The 26,479-nt window shown below is 46.5% G+C and overlaps 1 protein-coding gene across 3 annotated transcripts in view; it reads right to left on the bottom strand.

Annotated features, from left to right (window-relative positions):
* Nucleotides 1–18,473, bottom strand: part of PMEPA1 (prostate transmembrane protein, androgen induced 1) — an 85,363-nt gene extending 66,890 nt beyond the window's left edge. The window contains exon 1 of one of the 3 annotated variants that reach the window (XM_081868090.1): nt 18,237–18,473. Coding sequence is in view for 2 of the 3 variants with exons in the window: in XM_081868088.1 (XP_081724214.1) it covers nt 10,716–10,818 (103 nt within the window). In the remaining variant the exon portion in view is untranslated. Of the gene's footprint in view, nt 1–10,715; nt 11,324–18,236 lie in introns of those variants that run through there. The other 2 variants (XM_081868088.1, XM_081868087.1) reach the window with 2 other exon arrangements.
* Nucleotides 18,474–26,479: the final 8,006 nt, after the last annotated feature.

Raw genomic sequence — 26,479 nt, 5'->3', positions numbered from 1 at the left:
TAAAAGAAAAAGGGGGAAAACTTGCCCTGTAAGCTGCTGTCTTAGCTTCTAAATTTTAACCTGTAACCTGTAAACTTGCCCTGTAAACTGCTGTCTTAGCTTCTAAATGTTAACAGTATTCACACCCAGAAGGCTTATTCCAACCAATAACATTGTCCAAGAAACTAAATTACAATGACAAGCAACCATTACACTTAATGTTCATAGCATCCATTCCCTACATGAGTCATATAGAGGAAAGCGGGGATGACTTTGCTAAACTTGTTTCCGTGAACCTCCGCAAGTTGAAGAAATTTTTGAAACAGGGAGCCTCATTTACGTGGAGGCTCCTGTGTGATTTTGAAAACGGATCTTTCAGAGATCCAAATCCAAAACGTGCAGGGAGCCTCCAGGAGTACAAGACGTTCCTTGCTTCAGACTTTCAATACCCACCCCAGTCCAGACATTCATAGAGGGTGATAGTGACAAGGGCACAGGGCTGAATACACCCCCCCTCTCCTCCCCCCATAGAACCCTACCAATAAATTAAACTGCGGATACCGTAATGACAGTATACAAATATATATTTGTGTACATTTGAAACACCACTGAAAAAGCCTGCAAACACCCCATTCCACCCCACCCTGCTCCGCTCATTTTTGGGATTTTCTGGGTCACTTCTGAGTTTGGCGTATTGAGCGTGTGAGCAGTCATACACACATCGGACACGCCTAAAACAGTTTCTGCCTGTACCAGTTGCTGGAAACCCTAGGAGGGGAGAATGATCTTGTACCCAGGTCCTGTTCTTATGTAAACATCACAATGTTCAAAAGGGTATCAACCTAGAAGGAAGACTGGGGTATTTACAAAACCTGCATTTACCATTCTTTATCAATCATACATTCTGCAAATCTGCAGGCACACTCATACTAACACCTTAACTTTACAGTGTGTCGTGGGAAATGCATATAAAGGTGTTTAGAACCAAAATACTAATCAAAGAGCTATCCAAACCACTTTCAACCAAAGTAGCCTTAGGCTTGACTCACACATGCATGTACCTAGAAGGTCTGTACATAACATCTTAACTGTGTGATAAAAGTTGATTGGTTGACAGAAGTGCATGCTTCCTGATGCCTTTTGATTACTCAGCGCTATACACTGCAGTTAACTATGTGAGATGCCTCTACTGGAAAGGTGTTTGGCCCGAGGTGATGTACGGATGCTCAGCTTGTCATGTTTCGTCACTGACAGATGTTTACACATGTAAGCCATCCCTACTTGTTGCAATCATCAACCGACGAGGTTGCATGCCGAAATATGTGAGTGCTGCACAATGTAACATCAGTAACAGCAACATACAAACTACTGCCCTTGAGAAGCCATAGAAACAAAGCGCAAGGTGTCCTGGCAATACTGCAAGGGAATGGGATTCCTTTTTATGCCAGAAGTGGGAACTGACCCTGAATTCTGATGCAGGTGAGCCAAAAGGGAGTTGTGCTCCTGATGTAGATGAAAAATTGTGCAATGGTCAAGCAGGGCAGAAGGAACTCAGAAGATTCTTGGAACGGGAAGGAACCCAGTCACAGGTACACCAGATAAGAGGATCAGGTAGCATGAAAGGAAGGAGCTGGAGCTGTTGCTGGTCAAGATAGACAATAATAGGCTAAATGGATAGATATATACCAAGTCAGGCTATGTTCCATTCTGAAGGACAGAGGTACATGTGCGTCAGAGAAGCACAACCAGAACAAAATAGGGACAGAACACTGAACAAAGAGATAGAAAGAAAACCAAGAACTTTGATGGTGGTGGTCGGTTACTAAGCTTAGCCTCAGTCTGATAAACTAACTCAGCTTCATTTCCATCTCTAAATCAGTGGGTTGTTCCAAAGCACAACTATTTCACTGTTGAGTTAATCTTTTGAGACAACCCTATCCCTATCTAAAACCACAACTTGGATAAGAAGTATAGCTTACCATTTGCCCAACAACTGATAACCTACCAGGCTGTACTCGTGACCATGTGTAATGCTGGTCAGATGTGCTGTCGACTGCAGTGAAAAGCATTTCAACACGTCCTTGCTATGTGCTATTCCTAATCTCTGATGCGTACAGAGCGTGGCAGCACCAGTTCCCCCATGTCTATGCAAATTTGGGTATTCCCCACCCTGATAAATGGCTGTCTGTATTCCCCTTTGGTTGTTCTGAGCTGTCCCACAAAAGCCCATCGGAATCAATTCCAGTGTCTCTGGCCCAGTGTCTCATTTCCAGAAATGACTTAGTCCAGGTCCAATGAGCAGGATTTAAATTTGGAACGCTTTAAGCAAGTTAGGAGACAAATCGAAGACTGAAAGTTGTACTATCGGTCTGCTGCAGATCAATCTATCCTAGAAGTTGAAAATCTGTAATAAGGATTTCTTCTTCTTTTTGCCTGAATGAGTATTTGTGGCACAGGCTATTCTTTGATACAGCTGTTTTCAGCAATATTGACTTGTTTTTTACTTCCACACTGATAATATCTGGTATGGGATTTGTTTCTGACCCCATTGTAGCCCATAGCAGATCCCCATAGATTTCAGTGGAGCCTGAACTGCTATCAACTAGCTAGCAATTCATGAGTCTCTTCAATATCTACTACATATATGTTCAGGAACCCACTAAAGATCCAGCACTATAGGCACATGTGTATCAAGGGGAATTTAATGTATGGTGCTCTCTCTAAAAAGCACCCTGGGCCTATTCACCTAGACAGGTCCCTCAGGTTAACAACCCTTCATCTTCCTGCTTCCTGCTAATCAAAACAGCAAGCACAGTTGAAGAGAGAGAGTGCAAAGGTATAAAGACATTGCTTGAGGTCTTGAGGAAGAAATTAATATTTGACCACAGAAAAACTGCTGATGTGCATGTGCTCCAGAACAGCTATCTCAGGATATTACAAGCAACACAGAATACCCTAAGCACAACTCTATGTATGTAGTCAGGGCTCAGAAAAGACCTTGAGAAGCTGTAAGGCTTTGCTCTGAAACACAATAACCTAATTTGGACAAAGCGCTAAATGCCAAAGCAGTTCACGTAACCCAGTAATGTTACTGGCCTTGTTACGACATAATGCTAAACTATGGTTTGGCCTTACTGAATGAACATAGGGCACTGCCCACTTATTTCCGTCTGTGTGGCTACAGAGACAGAGATAGGAAGCTTTTGCTTCCACTTTCAATTGGCCGAAGTTTAGCATTGCATATGAGGCTGTGATCCAGTATGGCCTAAACTATAGTTAGGCGTGACCGATGGTCAGGGGTGATGAGAGCTGTGGTCCAACAGCTTTTGGAAAGGCACATATTAACCACACCCAGTTTACTGAAACAAGCCAGCTTCATAAACCACGGTTTAAAGTTTGATTGTTTGAGTAAACCAAAGCCAAGTCTAACCACAGTTTGCCTAGGTTCAGTCGTAACACTAAACTGCAGTTAGTTAAAACGAAAGTTTCTGATCTCCCTCTCACGGCCATATCAGGAAAAGGTGGCTTATTCATGTATTGCTAAGCCACAGTTACTGTATGTCTAAATGAGGCCAATGAATTACATGAACTGCTTATTCAGGCTCCATTTAAAATAACTCCCTAGTGTGTGAACACAATCAACATGTGCTTCTAAACATGCATCATCACCCATGTCCACATGTCAGGGGACTGAGCCCAGGATCCTCCTCTTTAATTAAATCAAGCTTGAGTCCTATTTGGATTGACCCACATGCATTCACTAAATGCAGAATGGTTGTCAGAATAGAGTTGCTATCTGCTGTATATATATATGGTTTGCTTCCTGAGATTTTGGAAAGAGTAAACAAGACAGCAATGATTGAGACTGTATTCTCCCTACTCTATTATGAGAACCAATTTATATTCTATTGTGTTTGTGGTGGTGAAGCTTCCAGCACCAAAAGGCTGAGCTGGTGAAGCTGTGTGGCGTGTTCAGTTGCTCTTGAAACTGAACAAGTTGTACTCCAGCTTCTGTGAGAGAAGTGGACATTGTCATTTTAGGTTAAAACCTCGTGGGGTAGAAGACCAGGAAGAGGTACCAGGACACAGAAAAGCCAAGGGAGATAGAGGTCAGAGACGAGAAAGGAGTGTCAGTGTATAAGGAAGGCTGCAGAAAAGAATAGAGGAGAAACGTGACTTTTAAAGGGGGAGGCAGAGAGGGAGCTCTGAAGGGATGTCAGAATGCTTACAGTCAGAAGGGGCTGTATATTATGAGCAAGAGAGGAAGAGGAGTGTTAGGGAGGCTGGGTAAGAGACAGAGCAGCTAAAGGAAATTGGACAATGGAAAGAATGCTTTGAAAAGCAGGAACCAGAGAAAGCAAGGAGTGGTGGCAACATGGAACTTAAAAAAGGAAGAGCTCAGATGAAAATAGAATTGGAGCTGTGTATATCACTGATGGGATGCGGGTGGCGCTGTGGGTTAAACCACAGAGCTTAGGACTTGCCGGTCAGAAGGTCGGTGGTTCGAATCCCCGCGACGGGGTGAGCTCCCGTTGCTCGGTCCCTGCTCCTGCCAACCTAGCAGTTTGAAAGCACATCGGCCAATAAAGCGAGATGAGCGCTGCAACCCCAGAGTCGGTCACGACTGGACCTAATGGTCAGGGGTCCCTTTACCTTTACCTATATTACTGATATGAAGGATGTGAGTAGGCAAAAAGGGGCCGAGGACTGTGGGGAACATAGCAAGTCTCCTGTCTAGACCTGAGAAGGAAATTGTACCATTTGAGCTTCTCCTATCACTGTGGCATGGTGTCCTGGCAACCCTGATGAGGCCAAAATGCAAGGGAGCGCAAGTGCTTTTGGGATGCGGAAGGCAAAGGGTGAAACTGAATTTCACTTCTGTTTTGGACCAGTCATCCAGTTATTTGGCTGTATGCTTCTAGTGTAATATTCCTAAGTTACTAAAGGCAAGCAGCTATAATGAAATGGGAAAAGTATGAATGGAGACAACATTTGGGGATACGGTTAGTTCATTTATGCCAGGGGTGGGGAAGCTGTGGTCCTTTGGATGTTGCTCAACTGCAACTCCCCTCACCCCTGGCAATTGGCCAAGCTGGCAGGGGCTGATGGGAGATCCAGTACCTGCAGAGCCACAGGTTCCTTCATCCCTGCTTTATACCATGAGCACTGTCATTTAATTCTTCTGAATTTGCGCCTGCAAACATTACAGCAGCACATAAAGAGTTAGGATGCCTCCCCATCTCCCAGTATCCTTAGACAACATCACATTGGGGTACCCAGACAGACAGGACCACCTGTTACACAAACCTGATGAACTTAAAAAGGTCAGAAGTCTCCAATACCGCCCAGAGAAACCGAGGCAGAATGCAGGAAGGCTAAATTGTTACGGATTTGCAGCTCTGCTTTACCCAGGCCTCACAAACTACCTTTCAACAACACACACGCTTCTTTAACCCCCGGGAAAACAAACCCATTGACAACACCGAGCAGAATTAACTGTTTTATAGAAATGATCGCAGCAGATGAATGAAGAGTGCGACATTACTCTGCCGATCCGAATGATTTGTTATTTACAAAACGCAGCCAACAGTGCGATCTCCCTTGACCTCATTTCACTCCGTCTGACTGATTAGGACCACATCGGGGCTGTCTGGCTGTCTCAGAGAGTGTCACGGTGAATGGTTGCTACGGTGGTCAGAGTAGTCAAGACTTTGAACTTGGAAGAGGGGGAGCGGAGGGGGGGAGGAGAGAGAGGAAGGCAGAAAACAGACACTCTGTAATCCTAATCCAGGGCTGAAGTGCAGGAACCAAGTTCCTCCTCTATTTCAAATCAGATCTTGTAAGCAAAGATCCCCCCAAATCTTCAAAATTAACCTAAGTGTGGATTAACATGCATATACAGTAAAGTTGGGCATTTTTAAAAGAATATTTCATTCCCCATTGTGGAATCCTCCACCTTTCATCCGTTTGCAGAATTACAGGTCAGCATCTCATCGAAATGTGCTTGCAGCTAGATAATTCATGCCCAAGATTATTCAGTGTGGCTCAGTTACCTCTTAACACACTTGGGCTCTTAGCTTTAAAAGGAATCAAATAGCCTTTTCACTACTCTTTCCAATGCATGCCTAAGAGTGGGGAAGGGGTTTTAATTCTCCTTCGAGGTGGGATAAGAAACCTGGGTGTAGGAGTATTTTAGATTAATTGATCTGGGGTAAAAGAAATGGTACCAATGACTACATGCATTCAAACATCGAACAGGTGGAAGACGACAGGTACAAAAATCCTCTCCTGGGGTAGGTATTTCAGTCCCTAAAGAGACACCTCACATTAATCACTAGTTCAAGAAGAGTTAAAGGTTTTTAATAGCTTGGGTTCCACAATATCAGATGATACCGTCATTGTGATTTAGCAAGCTGTGTTAGAAGCAGGCAGTGCTTCTTGTTCATACTTACCTGGGAGTAAGTCCCATTGAAGTCAGTGAGGCTCACTTCTGAGTAAGTGGTTGCACTCTTCTTAAGAGAGCCAATGTGCAGCTCAACTCTATTGACTTTTATTCCCCAGAGGTCCCACTGGTTATTCATAGGGGTTACTCTCAAATAAGTGCATAGTACTGTTGAGTAAAGCAGATACTCCTTAACGGATCCCTACCTCATTATTCATAGCTTTTTACCCACAGACTAATTCACCTCTACAAAAAGCAAAAGGAATATTGAAAATTCATATATTGAATAACATTGTAAACTGAGCTCTGTCTTCAAAGTGCCAAGGAATCATTTGAAAGAGAACAAATTGTTCCAAACAGGAAACTTTTCCTGTGTGTCATACGAGACTTTCTCTTCCAGCAGAATGTTGAGAGCAGATACTTATCCCCCCATTTTTTTTTGTTATACCTATTTCTATACTTTTTCCAGTGACTATCAATTAAAATAAAAAGTTTTACTTTCTCAGATGTAGGGTGGGGAAGATGGGTTTGGAAGTCCATTCATTTTTTGTGTCAAATGAGAGAATCACAAAAAACTACCCATATTATCTGCAGTATGGAGTTTGCCCAAATCAGGATAGATTAGATTCAGTAATAATAATGTTAGGATAACCAGGCAAATCAGCTTTGTACTAAAATATACGAATGTTTGGTTTTATATGGAACCAATGTTTAAGTCCTGTTTGAGTTCCAAGTGCAGAGAAGCATGCCAGGTTTCTCAAAATAGCAAAATATAGCTTAAGAATTTTCAGACCTAATCAGTTAAACTCTCAAGTAGTATATGCTGCTGTTAGGAGCCCAGAAATAGCAGAAAAAGCCAGGTATTCTAATATATTGGCATTAATAGGTAGTGGTCCCATTACCTTCCATACAGCTGTATGTTTTGTTATAAAAATGGAAATTCGCTTTGTTAGGAAGACCATAGCCTGACCACTGTAACATGCTTTACGAGATTTTAAGATTGATGCAAGATACTTGGAAGTAGGTCTAAATGATTTTGATGGGGCTTACTCCCAAGCAAGCATGGAATACAGTATGTACAAACTGCAGCCCACTTATATTTTGCCAATAACTCCCAAAGTCCCATACAGTTTAAAATTAAAGCAGATTCTAGCCCTAAAAAATAAATAAATCCACGACACATAGAACTGTCGGGTTTCTGAACAGTCTGAATATCTAGATAGAACATGATAAGTTTTTAAAATAAGACTTTTCCTTTTGAGCCAGACTAGGGTTAATAACAAACAACAAAAAGGAGAAAATGTCACAGGTGATTTAATTCCTACAAAACGTTTTTAAAGAAACTGCCCATCAAAATAAGTTTGCTGGGATATTCCCTTCCTCATTTCACTTTGGCCTCTAAAGAACTAAAGAATGTATATATTTTGTATTTTGAATGCAGTTAGTACTGATGCTAACCCTTGCAGGTCGAATTGCCCTGAGTATCACTACTTCAGAGGTGAGAAATGAACTCTATTTGGAGCATCAGACAACTAAATTAACAAGACTGCCTCCATGTCAGCCAAAACATCATTATGGCTGATTAGCTGAGAGTAAGGGACTGAAAATAAAAGTGATGAATCTGAGACAGAAAGAAGAAGAAGAAACAACCACCATGCATTGAGGGACATGGGAATCTGGCATCCTGTTACACAGTAGACTTAAGTCCCACACATATTTTTTTATGAGGTGGGAATTTTCCAGCAGGTGAATAGTCCAAACCCCCAGTTTAAAGATCAGGAATGAGATTTGGGAGGTGGGCGGTGGAGAATCCATCTTAATTGCTGCGGTATTAAGAGAGATAATCAAATTTTCTATGGACATTGATCTTTTTAATTTACGGAAACCGTTTCAGCCTACACCTCCAGTAGGAGGAGAAAGACCCCTCCCACAATCATTATTAGGAAAATGACCTGCGCTGTCTGGGAGTCTAGCTAGCTTACCACCAAGGGCACAGGCACATTCACCAGTAATGAGGATATCAGGATCATGTGCTGCTTTGATCTTCTGAACAAGTTCTGTGATTATATATATATAAACACTTGCCCCAAAAAAACAACAACAGAGGGGGAGGTGGTAATCATCAGAAAAGTGGAACTGTCAAAAATATTCTGGACCTGGGAGTCTCTCAACATTAGAGAGTTTAGCTCTTGAGTGTAACATTGCAGAGTGGTAAGGACAATCCCAGACTGTATTTTACTGCTTAGTGATTTAGTTCGTTTCTCCCACCCAGGCACATAATAAAAAGATTCTTCTGAAAACTGCCATCTCTCTCTCTCTCTCTCTGAGATACTTTAAGGTACCTAGTCCATAAATACAGGGGCAGAAATCATGCTATTTCATTTGGTATCACTACCTCTTAGACAATACATTTAGTTGGCCAGCTTTATATGCACTTTATAGACAGAGACACTCAGGGAGTGTGGGGGGGCAACTTTGTCTGACTTACCCTTTCTAAAGGCTAGACAGAGCTGTAATCTACTTCTCAGACCTAGCGATTACTATTTATAGGCACAAATTCTAGTTCGCTGGACATAACATTTGCATTCTTACCACACAGACAGACACACACACACACACACACACACGACTAGGTGATGAGACAACTTAATTGCTGAACTATTATCCTGTAATTTCATGGCGGGGTGTGCCGCTGCACCGTTCCACTAACGTTGCTAATTCACCACCGTCCTCTGCTGTGGTTCAAAAGGCATCACAGCAGCCGATTAAACATTTTGGAGCCGGTATATGAGAGTTCTGCGTCCTGCTGGATCAGACCAAAAAGGTCCATCTTAAACAACACCCCCCCCCTTCCCCAGTATTCTGTTTCCAGCCACGTACAGTTACCCGCAAACTCGCATGCAGAACACAAGCACCTGGTTGCCAGAGGTAGACTGCTATTCGACACGGGAGCTCTATTTAGCCACAATGCTCAGCCCGCTTTGACCGGCCCTCCATTATGATACGGTCTAATCATGTTTTTCCTTCCTTCCTTTTCAAAGGGTCTCCCGAAAGAGCCTTCCGAATCGTTGCAAAAGGCGGGTGCCAAATGCACAAATGCAACCGGAGGAAGGAAACGGGCTCAAAGCTTTAGGGGGGTTGGAGAAGAGAAACTGGGATGTGAGGAGCGTGTGTGTGATTGCTTTTGGGGGGTGGGGGTGGAGAGAGAAAAGGGGTCCCGATCTGCAGCGGATTGCAGCAGGGCAATAAACCGCAGGGCAGCCACGGCGGTCATAAGAAAGCGGAGCGCGTCGGTGTGTTGTTCTGGGAGGAAAGGGCTCCCGGGGTTGCTCGCTGGATTCTCCAGCCGAGCATGTGCTTTAAATAGCCTGAACAGGCTGTTTCACCGTCTGGCTTAGGAAGCAGACAAAAGCTCCTAGGGGCGATGGAGCTCACTGGCTGGGATCGCGCGGCCGCTTCGCTCCTCCCCGGCCCCCTTCGCCTCTCTCCGAAGGGGAGACCCGGCCGCGCCGCCGCCAAAGCCGGAGAAGAGGCTGCTCCGCCGTCCGCACCACTCTGGAGGTGGGCTTTACGCAGGCGGAACGCGCGGATCAATATTGCACCGACTTCCCCCCGGGTCTCCTTTCGGGGCTCTCGCCGCCCACCCCCCTCCTCACCCCATCCAGCCGGTGTCCCCGTCCCCTTCCCCTCCCCGGGAGCCTCGCACCGTCCCGCCCCGCCGCCGGCCAAAGGAGAAGGGCAACGTTAAGACGAGAGGAAAAGATGTCGAGTTGAAGTTCAGATCCGGGAGAAAAGAAGCCCAAAGCCAGCGAACTCCCGGACTCGAGAAAGCAACTCTTTTGAGGTCCCTGGGAGAGGGTCTCCAAATCGCATTTTTGGGAAGCTGGAAAATTTGCAGGGAGCCACGTTACAAGGGGGGGGGTGTCTTTTTTTGCAACTGAATAAAGGAAAATAAAACTTTGGGGCACCCGAACACACACACACACACACACACACACACACACACACACACAGTGGGGAAACAGAACATACCCGCAAGTCTTAAAATACCTTGTTTTCAAAAAACACAACAACTACAACCCAACCCTTCGATTTTTTTTTTTTTTTGCAGCGCGAAATGAAATAATCGCCCAAAGCGCAGAGAAGGCGCCGCGTTTGGGAACCCAGCAAAGGCGAGCGAGGAGAGCCCGAGACGCCGCTTCTCTCTCCGGCCCCAAACAAGGCGACAGGAGGAGAGTTTTTGCACACATGCAAATACACAAAGAGAGCTACGGAATGGGAAAGAAGTACTTACTGATCTCCATACTCTGAAACAAAGACCGTTTGCAGTTGCATGTACAGGAGACATTGGGCTGGCTGGCTCCGGTTGTGCTGTTGAGACCCATCAAGTTATACATTTAAAAAAGAAGCGGAGAAACAAAGGACGGGAAGACTTCAGGGGTCTCTCCGGGCAGCACAACATAAAGACGGGATCTTCCTTCGAGGGGTTCGGCGGCGGAAGAAGAAGAAGAGTAGTAGTGGGGGGGGGAATGGGAGGGGGGCAAATATAATTGATTAAAAAAAAACCCTTTGGAGAGGAAGGAAGGAATGGGGGTGGGGGACACGCACCCTCCAAAAATAAATTTCACAGGGTGCGGGGGGGAGGGATTCAAGTTTAGGGGGGAAATGGGGAGCACTAGAGAGAGGAGATCTCAGCTCTCAGCTCTGCGGCTGGCCCCCTCCCCTCCATTGCCCCCCAGCCCCAGAAGTTCGCGGACAGAGCCGGGTGGGAAAGGGACTTGCTACTTTGTTTCTCTCGGTGTGTGCCTCCCTCTTTCTCTCGCTGCCCAGGCAAGATCTTAGTAACTCCCTCCTCCTCCTCCTCCTCTCCCCCCCCCCGCACTCCTCCTCCTCCTGCTGCTCCTCCTCCTCCAACCCCCCCCCCCGCCCCCGCCCTTTGCTCCTCATTCAAGTCCAAGGAGATCCAGTTTCATAGGGGAAAGAGGAGGGGGCAGAGCAGACAGACGGGGTGACGTCAGCGCTAGACTGGTGCTGCCCTTTCCAGCGGGCGGGGCGCGAGCGGCGCAGAGCGAGGGGAGGGGGCGGAGGGAGCCGTAAGGGAAGAGGCGAGGGCGGGCGGGGGAGGTGGGCGGAGGGAGGGAGGAGGCGCGGGAGCGACAGGGCCTGCTACCCAATCGCAGGAGGAGTTTGCCTTTCAGCCCCGCCCTCCTCCCAGGCTCCGCGCCCCGCCTCTTAAAGGCAAACGCGCCCCGAGCTTTTCCCCTTCGGAAGGTGCTTCTCCGAGGAACCGACAGAGGGAGATGGGCTCCTCGCCGGTAGAGCAGCGATAAGGTCCCTATTAGTGAACGGCGGACGAGGCTTTCTTAAGCCGCTCCTGGTGCTCCAAGCGCTCACCCCCGGCGTCAAGGAGGCACAGTTAATAGATGCTAAGTGATGTGAGCAGTTTGCAAGAGCTGACCATGCCCGGAAATTGGGGGTCCTCTGCAAAGTGGGGGGGGGGTTTGCACCTCTTCTTAGTTTATGTTAATGAAGCTGGTTTCCATCGGGACCAAGCTGGAGTGAGCGAGCCTGTGCGTGTCTTAGAGCGACATGGCTCCTATACATCCGATCCTTGTCTTCTCAGAAGTCAGTTCCCTTGAGCTTAGGTAAAGGGACCCCTGACCATTAGGTCCAGTCGTGACCGACTCTGGGATTGGGCGCTCATCTTGCTTTATTGGCCGAGGGAGCCGGCGTAAAGCTTCCAGGTCATGTGGCCAGCATGACTAAGCCGCTTCTGGCGAACCAGAGCAGCACATGGAAACGCCATTTACCTTCCCGACGGAGTGGTACATATTTATCTACTTGCACTTTGACGTGCTTTCGAACTGCTAGGTTGGCAGGATCAGGGACCAAGCACCGGGAGCTCATCCCGTCGCGGGGATTCAAACCGCTGACCTTCTGATCGGCAAGTCCTAGGCTCTGTGGTTCAACCCACAGTGCCACCTGCATCCCTACCTTCTGGGAAATGGGTATGGGGCTAGGGCTATTGCAGCAGTACAAACGAGGCTCTTCGGATGGGCAACCTCCATCGGCTAGGTTTCGTTTGCAAGGGAGGGGAGGGGAAAAGAATCCCGAAAGAGGTTCAGTTGTGATGAGTCAACAGGCATCATGGCCCTTTCAGTAATAAAAAAAGGACGGGTGCGGAAGAAAGGGGGGGTAGATAAATATTGCACTAGCGACCTGTCCCCCTGCAGATCCAGTTGCACTTGTCCTTATCCCGCTCAACTCTAGCTGTTCCTTTTGCTCCTTGGAAAGGCACCCTTTAACTGACTGCAGGTCCTGTATCTTTCTTCCCCCACAAAAGAACCCCCCACACCATACATTTAAAGTATATATTCAACACACCTTTAAAGCACAAGCCTTCCTCCAAAGGATCCTGGGTACTTCAGTTTGCTAAAGGTGCTGGTGACTGTAGTGCTTGTTATGGGGAAACTACAATTCCCAGGGTTCTTTGGGGGAAGCCATGTGTGTTAAATTAATGCAACGCTGCCTCTGAAGATGGCTGGCGCAGAATTCAGCAGCCAGGTTGCTCACTCGGGCAAGACAGTCTACAGGAGCATATTACACTAATCCTGGCCAGACTGCCCTGGCTGCAAATTAGTTTCTGGGCCCAATTCAAAGTACTGGCTTTGCATGCAGAAGGTCTCAGGTTCAATCCCTGGTATTCCGTCACTGGTAGGGCTGAGAGAGACCTCTGCCTGAAACTCTGTAGAGCTACTGCCAGTCAGTGAGGACAGAGGGGTCATTAATCTGACTTGGTGTAAGGCAGCTTCCTATGTTTGGCATCAAGACTGAGTGAGTGAAAAGCTGAATGAAAGCTCATGTCATGGTATGTGCATTCGTTTTATGCTGCTGCATGACTCTTTGCTGTAAAAACTTGCATCATGCCCCTTACAAGACATTAGAGTATGATTAATGAGGGCAAGTAAAGGTAAAGGGACCCCTGACCATTACGTCCAGTCGTGACCGACCGGAGTGGTACCTATTTATCTACTTGCACTTTGACGTGCTTTCGAACTGCTAGGTTAGCAGGATCAGGGACCGAGCACCGGGAGCTCACCCGTTGTGGGGATTCGAACCGCCAACCTTCTGATCAGCAAGTCCTAGGCTCTGTGGTTTAACCCACAGCACCACCCGCATCCCTTGTAATGAGGGCAAGAGGACCTCTTAAAATGGCACATCTTTCAAAAAGAATTTTGAGCTCTTCAAATTATAAAGTATGCATTTCTCTGTAGCCTAGGAATCGCATTTTCATATTTGGATGCCATAAATGTATGCATTTTATTTTATTGTTTGTCATACAATAACTCACAACCAACATGCAAGTCAAATGTTCAGAGTTCCAAGAGCTTGGTACTCATTGAGAGATCTGTTTTCTAAGACAGTTAGCAATGGGCCAACTATGTAGGTATGGCTGGCTGGCAAATATCAGAAGGAATGTTAAATTTAATTCACAGTGGCCAGCTAGCACACTTCGTAGCACACCGGAAACTCCTATCTAGCACAACAGGTACAAGTGATGTGCTAAAGTCCAGCTGTTGTCAACAGCACTGGGTCACCCTACAGCACTTTGGGTAATATGTGAGAGCCAATCTATGCCATAAGTAGAATGAGGGGATAGACTGGAGTGGTAGAATTCTGGGATGAACAGATGAGATGCCGTATTTTTGAATCTCCCTGTGTGTGTTCTGAATTGTTTTGAGTGGTCTGAAAGTTTATAATGATTTGATTATATCATTTTAATTATAACTAGCAGCCACATGCCCAACATTGCTTGGAAAACTAAGAAACCCCCAACCCCCCCCCCCAAAAAAAATCAGTACCGTTTTGAAAGGTTCAGCCTGCCATTTTCATTCAAAATGGGGTCCATTTATATCCAAACTTAAGACAGAAACCTGCTCTTGATCTCAGGAACCATTATGCAAAATTTGGTTACAATTATCTTAAGAGTTGCCTAAATGCATAGGGAACAGACAAACAAACTTGCAAAATATATAATAGATAATGGTTGGATGCCCTGGGAAAAGCGGTATAAGTAACAACAACCACCACCAACACCTTTTGGAAGCCACCCAGAGTGGCTGGGGCAATCCAGTCAGATTATTAATATTAATAAAATTATTAATAGTATTATTTTAGTATTCATAATATTTCCCCTGATATTTACTATATGTGAAGATGTTCTTTTTAAGGGTGCAGTCCCATACTCGCCTGATAATGAGCCCCATTGATCTCAATAAGGCTTACTTCAGTGCAGACATATATAACATGGTAGTGTAAATAAGTGTGCATTTTTTAAAAAAATGCAAACTCCCACCTACAGTTTTTTTAGGTGGTGCTGTCCAGAATTCTACTGCCTCGGGCAACCAGCTCATTCTGTGTAATGTGCAGGTAGGTCAGGGAAGTCACATGACAAGGCGGTCTCTGGATGTTGTTGGACTACAACTCCCATCATTCCTGACCAGTGGTCATGCTGGCAGGGGCTGATGGGAGTTAGAGTCCAGCAGGAGGAGGAGGCTGTCAGGCTTCCTACCCCTGGCTTAAACGTTTAATAGGATAGGTTTGTTACGTTGTTAGAGGGTAGGATCTCAACCCCCACCCCAATATCAATACCTGGGGGATAAAGTTCAGGCCTCCACTGCTAGAGAGGAATGCGGCTGGAGCTAGGGGAAGAAAACTACTGGGACCAGTATTGGCATGGGGTCCCAAAATGCTTTTTCGGGGGGGGGTAGAGCTGTGTGACAGCCTGGTGACAGCCACAGATTGCTGGCTGGAGACATGGGGAGAGAAAGACTGTAGAGAGATCCAGTCTCTTCATGTGAGTTTAAAAAACAAACGGCAACAGCAACAGCAGCAAACCACCGTTACCTTGCTCTTAGCAGACAAGTGCACTAGGGATAAAATAACCCCAGAAATGATGCCTATCTTTGCGCTAAGATTTAGTCCAAAATTATTTCTGTCCACCCTTAGCTGAGAAATAAACCTGTCTAAAGAAAGGCATGTATAATAATAAAAAAAATTGCTGATGCAAGCTCAGCCATAGCAGTGCGAACAAGCTGCTAAAATACTTGGCAAATCCTGTTACTCAGAGATAAAGACAGCTTTGGGTTCTCTTGTAAAAAGAAGGGAATGGCTCCTCCATAATTCTTCGTAGCTATGATTTGCTGCTTGCAAATAGTTAAAAGGGTCTTGTTCCTTCTCTCCCTAGAGAACCAAACAATGCCAAATGTGCAAAAGTACAAGGTGATTTTTTTTTTTAAGGGCTCATAATGAAATGGCATGAAAAAAACCCCCAAAATTACTTGCAAGCCTACGGAAATTCTGAAGCACCAAGCATGGTCTTTCTTAATGTTAAGTGTGAACTTTCATTGCCTTCCGTGGAAAATGGGATTTAAAAATAGTATTAAACAAGTTTCTAACAGTCTCCCAAGTTTGTTTGGAAACTGGCTCTCGCTGATGAAAAGGCTTTTTTGAACATGAACAGGCTCCCAGAAGATTGTTTAATCTTCACACTTTTGCCACCTGACAGTCTATGCCCAGCTTCAACAATACTTGATAATCCGGTGGGGATGAGACGAAAAGTCTTGTATCACAGAGAACAAATGTGATTTAAGAAGCTTAGCAGCTGAAAGGTTGTGAATTATCTTAGGGCTAGAGAGCAAAGAGGGAAACTTACTACCGGTAGGTGACTCTTAACGGGCTCTCAGGTGATGTTCCTCCACCATCCCTCTGCGGCAAAGCTGAACACCGACGGAATCGAAAGCAACTGTTTGCAGTTAAGGCAAAATGTTGGCACTCACATCCACCAATGCTATGCCAATTCATTCCCAACTTATAGACACTGAGAATTAATGGGACATAAATTTGTCAATGCCAATTTGAAATCTAGGTTTGATTTTTTAAAAAATGGGAAATGTTCTAATTTGAAATTTATTATTTTTTAAATTGTTGTTTATGGGTGGACTTAAGTGCCACACTATTACAAATACTCTGTGTAAGCATATCGGCTTTCCAGACTGAATGATGCTCCCCTTCTACCTGCTCAGTTTTAGGGGTTTTCCTGACACACACCCCCAGGCAAGCCAACTGTGGTTGGCACAGAGGGAGGAGAGAGGGGGGAAAGCCCTTTTGCACAAGCAGAAGCCCTTGCAAGGGGCTTCCGCTTGATGGGGTTCATTAGGCAAATTCCATCCATGTTTCTAGAAAAAAACCAATCCGTGAACAGAGTTCAGAAAAATGGCAACCAAACTGATCACAGGGCTGGAGAGACTTGAAAGCCTGCAACGTATTGGAGCTTTTTCACTTAGAGAAAAGGCTGAGAAAGAGGAGACCAGATAGAGCTGACTAAAATTGCACATGATGCAGAGAAAGTGTGTACAATACGCAATAATTACATCCTGGAGCCATCCAGAGAATGTGGAAAAATTCGTCATTAAAATGGTTGGGGTATATTTGGATCCTCTGGCTCAGGCAATGAAAGGTCTTGGAGCTTCTCTGGTTAACTGGACATACTCATTTCAGGCAGAGAACAGAGCATTGTAAACAGGAGAACACAACTCTGTCCTCCCAACAGCTTCTCACCACTCCTCAGTATCTGCTGCCTGAGGTGGTTGCTGCACCCTGCCTAACGGTAGGGTCATTCCTGCAGCATGCCAGAACCTCAGGTGCTTTAAGTAGCAGGGTCCACTGCCCCCCCCCCCACCAGGGAAAAACTAGGCTTTATTTCACCTGGGTCAGAGACCCAGTTTGGCACACGCCACCATGGGCAGAGGGGGCAGCTGCCCTCCCCAAATCAAGTAACTAAATAAAAATACTGAACTGACCAATTGTGTCGCAGATAGCTTGGTTCTGCCCCCCCCCCAGCATAAAGCCTGCCCTCCTAAAATAAATCCTGCCCACACACATTTGCGTACACACACATAGAGGCTGGGAGCCTCAGTGGTACCCTTCTGTGGCGTCACCCAGGCCAAAAAATCCAGCTAGTCCCCTTGTATCTATGGCACCCCAAAAACATCCCCATGACAAGAGACGGAAGCTGATGTTCTCTTTCTGCATTGGTTCTCCACTTCCCAGGACTACTAATTCTTGGAAGCCATGTTGAAAATCTACCAAGAACAATGGGAACAGGGATTTGTTTCAGTTTGGGGCCAGCTCCCCAAAATGGTTTCTTCAGGCTTGTCCTCTGTGACCATCGCCACCAATTATACTGAATTGTACCATTGGTCTATCTCGCTCAGTACTGTCTACACCAGGCATCCCCAAACTCGGCCCTCCAGATGTTTTGGGACTACAACTCCCATCATCCTTAGCTAACAGGACCAGCGGTCAGGGATGATGGGAATTGTAGTCCCAAAAACACTTGGAGGGCCGAGTTTGGGGGGTGCCTGGTCTAGACACTGACTGGTAGTAGCTCTGTAGGGGCAAATTGAACCCATGACCTTCTGTGATCAAAGCAGGATCTGTTCCTCTGAGCTACAGCACACTGCTCCGTTGTATGCAAAATTCTCCCTGCCCTTCATCCTTGGCTTTGACCCGACACCTCACCTCTCGGCTGTGCTTGCAATTTAAAGCAATTGGCTGCCCAGAGAGCCCGAGGCTAGAACCTTAGAGCAATCGTGCTCTGAGCGAAATCCAAACCATATTAATTCATATACCGCCAGCACATGTCTTCACACTTACAGTATGGGGCTGAGTCATAAATAAGTCACTGTGTTAACAAGACACATTTGCTCACGTTTCATCGGAAACCATTAAACGGTGACCTACTTACACTAACCTTGCCATTAACCATCGAGAAGGCCTCTCCGTCTTCTGTGTGGGGCCTTGTTGCTATTACGCCTGAAACAGGCCCGGGTCGTGCTACAGACCCCCTCTTGCTCCTAAATCAGCAGCAATCCAGAGGTTCAGGCAGCAGCATTTCCCAGTCTTATTTGGAGATTCTGGGGATTGAACCCAGATGCACTTCCACTGAGATATAGCCTTCTTCCTGCTTCATCAACCTCTGCAGAGGAAAAATAGAATAATAGGAGCACTGCCATGTTTGAGAGGAGCTCGTGCCCCACCCTGGTCACCCCACCACTGTTACTACGCTTCCTTTTGCCCATGGCCAGGGCCAGATTTAGGTTTGATGAGGCCCTAAGCTACTGAAGGGAATGGGGCCCTTTATATGTCCAGCTGTCCTTTGTCAACAACAAATTGTCGCTGTTTTTTGTGTTGAATATATGCTATATGGTAATTTATGGACCTAATATATATCTAAAGCCATTTGCAGCTGTTGCTGTATGTAGATTTTGTTTTATTCATTTTTATCTCATATTTTGGAAATGTACATCCAGGGTTTTCTTCCTTTAAATTTTTTGGGGGCCCCCAAGAGAGTGGGGCCCTAAGCTATAGCTTGTTTAGCTTATACGCAAATCTGGCACTGCCCATGCCTGCCTCACACCTTCTTCGCTCGCCCCACTTTCTCCCCTTCCCACATTGCCCCGATCGCTCAATTTTCAGGTGACAGCAGGGAAGTGTTTTCTTTTCCTTTTCTTTTAAGGACCATATTTCTTCCACATGAACCAATCTGGACCCAGTATTCACCATCTGAGGCCCTTCTCTGTGATCTTCCACCAAGGGAGGTGCAAAAGGTGACAAGATCCAAATGGGTCTTTTTAGTGGTGGCTCCTCACTTCTGGAATGCTGTCAACAAGGAGGCATGTCTGGCATTATCTATCCATTTTTAGGCACAAGACAAAAAAAAAATATGTTTCTTTTTACCCAGATTTTTGGCCCTTAATTCAGACCTCTTGCTTGCTTGTCTTTTAGTGGTTTGTGTTGTATTACCTTTATATGTGTGCGTTATGAATGTGGTTTTAGGTTTTCAGTTTCTGTTGATTTTTTAAATATTGGTTTTAATGTTTGCATCATTATTGTAAGTCATACCGCATCTACACCAGTGCATTACAGTTGCTGCAACAAGCAGAAACGCCATTAAGTGGTCAGGCAAGACCCTCAGCAATTTTCAACTGGTCTGTGGGTAACAAATCTAGACAATAAGCGATTTCAGACAGCTGGTCTGTTCAAAAACGCTTCTTGACTAATTTTGCTACGTTTGGACTTGGGAAGATGATGAAATATTTCAAGAAGGGGCTGTTTTATGACATCAGAGAAAGATAAACCCACATTTCCTGTGCTTCTGTCAGGTGTGGTGGGACAATCATTGGGTAGCAGATACTGGCAGGCAGCAATCTCAGACAGTTCACGTGTCCAAACACAGAATAGTTGAACAGACTGGTGGTGTGAAAGTGCCATATTTCAGAATCTGCTATTCCTCTGTGCTTTCCCTCCCTTTTCTTGCCAGGAGTGGAAGAGGCAGATGTCATATGTCTTAGTTGTTGTTGTTGTTTAGTCGTGTCCGACTCTTCGTGACCCCATGGACCAGAGCACGCCAGGCACCCCTGTCTTCCACTGCCTCCTGCAGTTTGGTCAAACTCATGCTTCGAGAACACTGTCCAACCATCTCATCCTCTGTCGTCCCCTTCTCCCCCAACATCAGGGTCTTTTCCAGGGAGTCTTCTCTTCTCATGAGGTGGCCTCAGCTTGGAGCCTCAGCTTCACGATCTGTCCTTCCAGTGAGCACTCAGGGCTGATTTCCTTAAGAATGGATAGTTTTGATCTTCTTGCAGTCCATGGGACTCTCAAGAGTCTCCTCCAGCACCATAATTCAAAAGCATCAATTCTTAGGCGATCAGCCTTCTTTATGGTCCAGCTCTCACTTCCATACATCACTATCTTCAAATACTTATCTTATGTCTTAGTTACCGACTGATAAAGTCTACAGTATGTACATGTCAGTATCTTTCATAGGAACATAGGAAGCTGCCTTATACTAAGACCATTGGTCCATCAAGCTCATTATTTTCTACCATTATTTTCTGACATCAGCTCTCTAGGATTTCAGGGAGAAGACATTTGGAGATAGAAGAAGAAGAAGAAGAAGAAGAAGAAGAAGAAGAAGAAGAAGAAGAAGAAGAAGAAGTAGTTGTTGTTATTTATACCCCGCCCATCTTGCTGGGCTTCCCCAGCCACCCTGGGCACCTTCCAACAAATTATTAAAATACAGTAATGCATCAAACATTAAAAGCTTCCCTAAACAGGGCTGCCTTCAGATGTCTTCTAAAAGTCCGGTAGTTGTTGTTCTCTTTGACATCTGGTGGGAGGGTGCCACTACGGAGAAGTCCCTCTGCCTGGTTCCCTGTAACTTGGCTTCTCGCAGTGAGGGAACCGCCAGAAGGCCCTTGGTGCTGGACCTCAGTGTCCGGGTAGAACGATGGGGGTGGAGACGCTCCTTTAGAATGCTGTGGATTGAACCTGGGATCTTTGGCATGCAGAGCAGCTGCTACACCACTGACCTAGTTGAATCTCAGCGGGCTGACACAGAGTGAACATGTGCTCTACCACTGAGCTATGACCAGGGCCACTGTATATATTTATTTATCAGGATTTATAGACCACTTAATCACCAAAAATCTCAAATCCATCTACATAATGGATGGATGGCGGCTAACAGATGGAGGTTGAATCCTGACAAGACAGAAGTACTGTTTCTGGGAGGCAGGCGGGTGTGGAGGACTCCCTGGTCCTGAATGGGGTAACTGTGCCTCTGAAGGACCAGGTGCGCAGCCTGGGAGTCATTTTGGACTCCCAGCTGTCCATGGAGGCGCAGGTCAGTTCTGTGTCCAGGGCAGCTGTCTACCAGCTCTACCTGGAATACAGGCTGAGACCCTACCTGCCCGTGGACTTTCTGGCATTCACCAATAGCTAGGCAATAGCTTTCTATTACAGTGCAGTTTCTGAACAGTTTTCAGGGCTACGTAGCGCCACATGGAGAACATTACAGTATTCCAAGCTTCGCCAACATTTTTAGGTCCAGGGGCATATTTTGGGAGGGATGCCATGCACACTGCCCCTTCTGGCCATTTCCCCTCCCCCCCCCCAATTAACACCCTCCCCTTCCTAAGAGGCAGGAAGAGAGAAAGTGTGTCTGCAGACTTTGGTTTTCCAAGGGTTCTGGGTAAAAGTCAGATGCAGAATTCAACCGAGCCTTGAAAAGCCCAGAGGTTGAGGGAATAGGGAAAGAGGGTCACTTTCCCTCAACTTCCTCCTTCAGTCCTATCTAGTTCTCCAGAGAGAGAGAAAAGTAACCAATTTCACCCATCTAATGACCAGTGAGTGGTAAGCAGTGCTGACCCCTGTACTATTTCATCACACGGGTAACCATCTCTCACGAAATACGGTTGTCAACTGAAAGCGGATGCCTTCTTCCCCTGCTGCCGTGTCTACAAAATTCAGGGTTTTAATTCTATCTCCGTTTAAAATGGAACTGCCAGATCTAGGCTTTAGATCCACCGACACATCTGCACAACAAATTAAGAATGAATATTTAAAAAGCCACTCTAGATGCTTCCTGTGAAACCATAAAGGCCATCAGAGGATCGTGAATGATTCATTACTATCCTTGTCATATTTCTAATCTCTTGCCCTCCAAATACACAACTGCAGTCACGCCAGTAACCCCGTCTTAAGTACAGTTTTTTCTACTTTTCTTGAAGTCAAAAGTCTGAATTGTATTGCACTGTTAAAAAAACCTTAGTTCCCCCTATGCACCACAACAGGAAAAATTCTGTGTGTCTTATTCTAATACATATTGAACTTAGCCCCCCAGTTATGTGTGGAGAAAGGTTTGCGTACACAGTGGGGTTTCTGACTTTTTATTTCTGTTACTGTTGGTACTGCTTGTTGTTGTTTAGTCGTTTAGTTGTGTCCGACCCTTCGTGACCCCATGGACCAGAGCACGCCAGGCACTCCTGTCTTCCACTGCCTCCCGCAGTTTGGTCAAACTCATGCTGGTAGCTTTGAGAACACCATCCAACCATCTTGTCCTCTGTCGTCCCCTTCTACTAGTGCCCTCAATCTTTCCCAGCATCAGGGTCTTTTCCAGGGAGTCTTTTCTTCTCATGAGGTGGCCAAAGTATTGGAGCCTCAGCTTCAGGATCTGTCCTTCCAGTGAGCACTCAGGGCTGATTTCCTTAAGAAGAGGTTTGATCTTCTTGCAGTCCATGGGATTCTCAAGAGTCTCCTCCAGACCATAATTCAAAAGCATCAATACTTCGACGATCAGCCTTCTTTATGGTCCAGCTCTCACTTCCACACATCACTACTGGGAAAACCATAGCTTTAACTATACGGACCTTTGTTGGCAAGGTGATGTCTCTGCTTTTTAGGATGCTGTCTAGGTTTGTCATTGCTTTTCTCCCAAGAAGCAGGCGTCTTTTAATTTCATGACTGCTGTCACCATCTGCAGTGATCATGGAGCCCAAGAAAGTAAATTCTCTCACTGCCTCCATTTCTTCCCCTTCTATTTGCCAGGAGGTGATGGGCCCAGTGGCCATGCTCTTAGTTTTTTTGATGCTGAGCTTCAGACCATATTTTGCGCTGTCCTCTTTCACCCTCATTAAAAGGTTCTTTAATTCCTCCTCATTGTTTTTGACAATTCCCCAAGGTTCAGGAGCAGCTTATGCTGCAGCGTGTGGAGCTGCTATTAGAAGGGGCAGGGAGAGATCCCCACCACCACCAAAAATTAGATACTGTTAGATACTGAGTCCACAGTGCATCACTCTGGCTTCTGTTCTGATCTGCTGCCCTAGGTCTGGTTATTTTAAACACAGGAACAAGCATTTCAAAAAAATAGTGCTAACCTTTCCACAACAAAAACAGAAGATTTTGACTTATTTTTAAGGAAATTCACCAAAAAATCAACACTTCAGACATGGGTTCCTATACACCTATGTTTTTCTGGACATTTTTGCGGACCCGGACATTTTCAGAAATTCCACAGGATTGCTATTTCTGACAGATATGTCTGAGAAAACCCGGACATACAGCAGCCCTATCTAATAGCCCACCGGTATCTGTAGTGCAATGCACTAATAGTAATAGTAATTTATTATTTGTACCCCGCCCATGTGGCTGGGTTTCACCAGCTACTCTGGGCAGCTTCCAACAAAGATTAAAAATACATTAAAATGTCACACATTAAAAACTTCCCTGAACAGGGCTGCCTTCAGATGTCTTCTAAATGTCATGTAGTTGTTTATCTCTTTGACATCTGATGGGAGGGCGTTCCACAGGACGGGTGCCACTACCGAGAAGGCCCTCTGCCTGGTTCCCTGTAGCTTAGCTTCTCACAGTGAGGGAATTGCCAGAAGGCCCTCGTCGCTGGACCTCAGTGTCCAGGCAGAACGATGGGGGTGGAGACGCTCCTTCAGGTATACTGGGCCGAGAATAGTTTTTGTGCAAACAGTGAAGTCTCTGGAAGGGATTGGGTAAGCTGCTTTGGTGTCAGAGTTGGGCAGAGGAAACAGAAGAGGGAGTAGAAGAAGTCTGAGCAGTGGGACCCTAGAAAAGGAAAAACGGAAGAGGGACTAATCTAAGAGGATTTAGGTGGACGCCAGAAAGAAAGGCAAACTGGGAGAGATAAATTGTCTGACTATGGTGCTGAGGGGAGTGTGGCTCAAACCAGAACTCTGGATCTTCCACCAGCCAATCAGATAAAGCCCTAGAGGGCAAGGGTGTCCTCAAGGCTGCAGTGCTGGCCTGAGTGCTGTCAGTCAGATTACTGTCCATGCTGGTGTCGGGAGTTGTAGTCCAACACCAGCTGGAGAGCCGTAAATTTCCCCACATCCCTGCTATAAACCCTGTTCTTCCTAGTTTGGTCTGGCAATCTGAACCGCTTTTCCTCATTAACTGCAGCTTGCTTTTATCAGGCTGGAAGTGTGGGGATGGGATTTAGCTTGATGATCAGATAGGAGGTGGTGGAGAAGGCCGCCCTGCTACCACAATGGAGACCATCCTTGGCAGATCCAAGGTTTTTGTCTCCTAATGATCCTCGGCACCCTTAAACTATAGTTCCCAGGATTCTTTGGCGGGGGGGGGGGAGGGATGACAGACCATGGCTGCTTAAAATGGCATGATAGTGCTTCAAATGTACAGGGCAGATGTAGACTCAGCTCAGTGGTAGGGCATCCGCTTTGCCCGCACTAGGCCCCAGGTTCAAATCCTGACATCTCCTGGTAGGACTGGGAGACCACCTGTCTGAAACCCTGGAGAGTGGCTGCCAGTCAGTGTTGACAATACTAAGCTAGATGAAGCATTGGTCTCCGTGTTGATATAAGGCAGCATCTTAAGGAGGTGGGAAAGATAGGAGACCCTGGAAAGCTGCTGCCCGTGCAGACAGTTCTGCGATAAGTGGACAAATAACCCGACTGCATCATATTAAACAGGGGCAGCTGCAAGGAGGGCGAACGTGCATCTATGGAAAGCCTTCTTGTCCCAACCTTGCAGCACACTCAGAAAATGAAAAACGGTGGCACTTCTGAGTCACTCCCATTTGCTAACCTATTAAAATACACGCCGCTACAGCTATTTTCAACAGGGATCCATTATCGCTGTAGGTAGGCTGCTCTTCCCCCATTCAGCTGTGAAATTCTCTTTGAAAAAGAGGAGAGAGGAAAACAAGGTCCCAAATTGGCAAGAGGTACTTGTCGCGCACACCTTTCCCTCCTGCTTTAATTAACAGCCTCGGCTTTGCAACCCAAGCGCCAAAGCGAAAGGGTGGCGGGGGGGAAACGGCGGGGCTCTCTTCTCTTTGCAATTGTCTGGGGCAGCTTTTCAGAGGGCAGCTCTCGGAGCACCGCGCTCCTCCTCCGGGAGTTATTAATTTAAGCGCCGGGAAGGTGCGAGCCTTAAGTTCGGCTTGCACGGCTGCAAACGGCTTCCTGCAACTCCTCGTCGGTTTTGCACGGGCCCTCGATTTGCAGCCCGAGGGGCTATTCGGAGTTCACGCTGCTCTCGGGGGGGGGGGGGTACCAAAGACACACATCCCGCCCTAAACAAAAGCAAGCGAACTCCAAACAAAACAAGTCTTATCTGTGGGTGCTTAGCGCGCAGTTTCCTGCTGTCTCCTCCTAAATACCTGGAGAGGAAATAGCGCAAGGTAAACAGTGAGATGGCTCCACTTTGCACCATATAATTAGGGCTCTCTCCGTATCCAAGGTGGGGGGGGGGGGGGACTGGCGGCGGGAGAAGGAGGAGGAGGAGGAAGCGGACCACAATGTCGTCTGTCACTTTAAGGCGTCTCCAGAGACGGCGCAGCGGTGGATTCCAGACGCGGTTTAGATATCGCAGACGGGGCTTTTCCGTCTGGACATGCAAATAACACCTTCTCTGCCCGCCCCCGTGGGGGGGGCCCACCCCTCCGCCAATCGAAAGTTCAGATCTTTCAGGTGGAAGGTTCTCTCCCCCGCACCGCCGCCCCCCCCCCCCCGCACGAGCAGCAAAGGGAACTAATCAGCACCGCCGGAGAATGGAAGGACTCAGCTGTCTGGATGCGGGGATTTTGCAAGCCACGTGGTCGAGGAGGGAGACAGCGGGGGGGGGGGGGCGTCTATAGAGGCAGACACAATTCATTACCCAGGCAATCAGAACGGTTGTAAAAAGAGGAGGGGGGGGTCTGCTAACCTCAGGTTGACCCGATGCTATCACAAAGGAACAAACAGCTTCCCTTTCTTTCTCTCTCTCTCTTTCCCTACCCCACGACAGCCAGGCACGTTAAAGGGCCAGGCCGCAACGATTTGCTTTTACGTGCATGCAGAAGCTGCATTCTCGCTTTTGTTTGCTCAGCAAGAGAGTGAGAAGGGGGCGGCAATGATTCCCCCCCCCCAAAAAAAAGCTACGACGGTTTCCCAGCTGGCGCGTGAAGTTCAGCGCACGGCTGGATCTTCTCGCCTTGCCTTTATTTAATTGGAAAGGAAACACCGTTGGCCTTCTTTAAATACGTCGGTCTCTTTTCTATCTTTAAGGTGCACCACCAGCCACAAAAGAAGTCGGGGCTGCTGCGCCTTTAATGGTCTGTGTAGCAGGGGGGCCTTTGCAGCAGGTGTCGTTTGCATGGCAAGCTAGACCTGGCGGAATCCC

This window comes from Podarcis erhardii, assembly GCF_964252035.2.
Source record: "Podarcis erhardii genome assembly, chromosome: 6".
Taxonomy (NCBI): Eukaryota; Metazoa; Chordata; class Lepidosauria; order Squamata; family Lacertidae; genus Podarcis; species Podarcis erhardii.
This window is presented reverse-complemented; position numbering and strand designations above follow the sequence as displayed.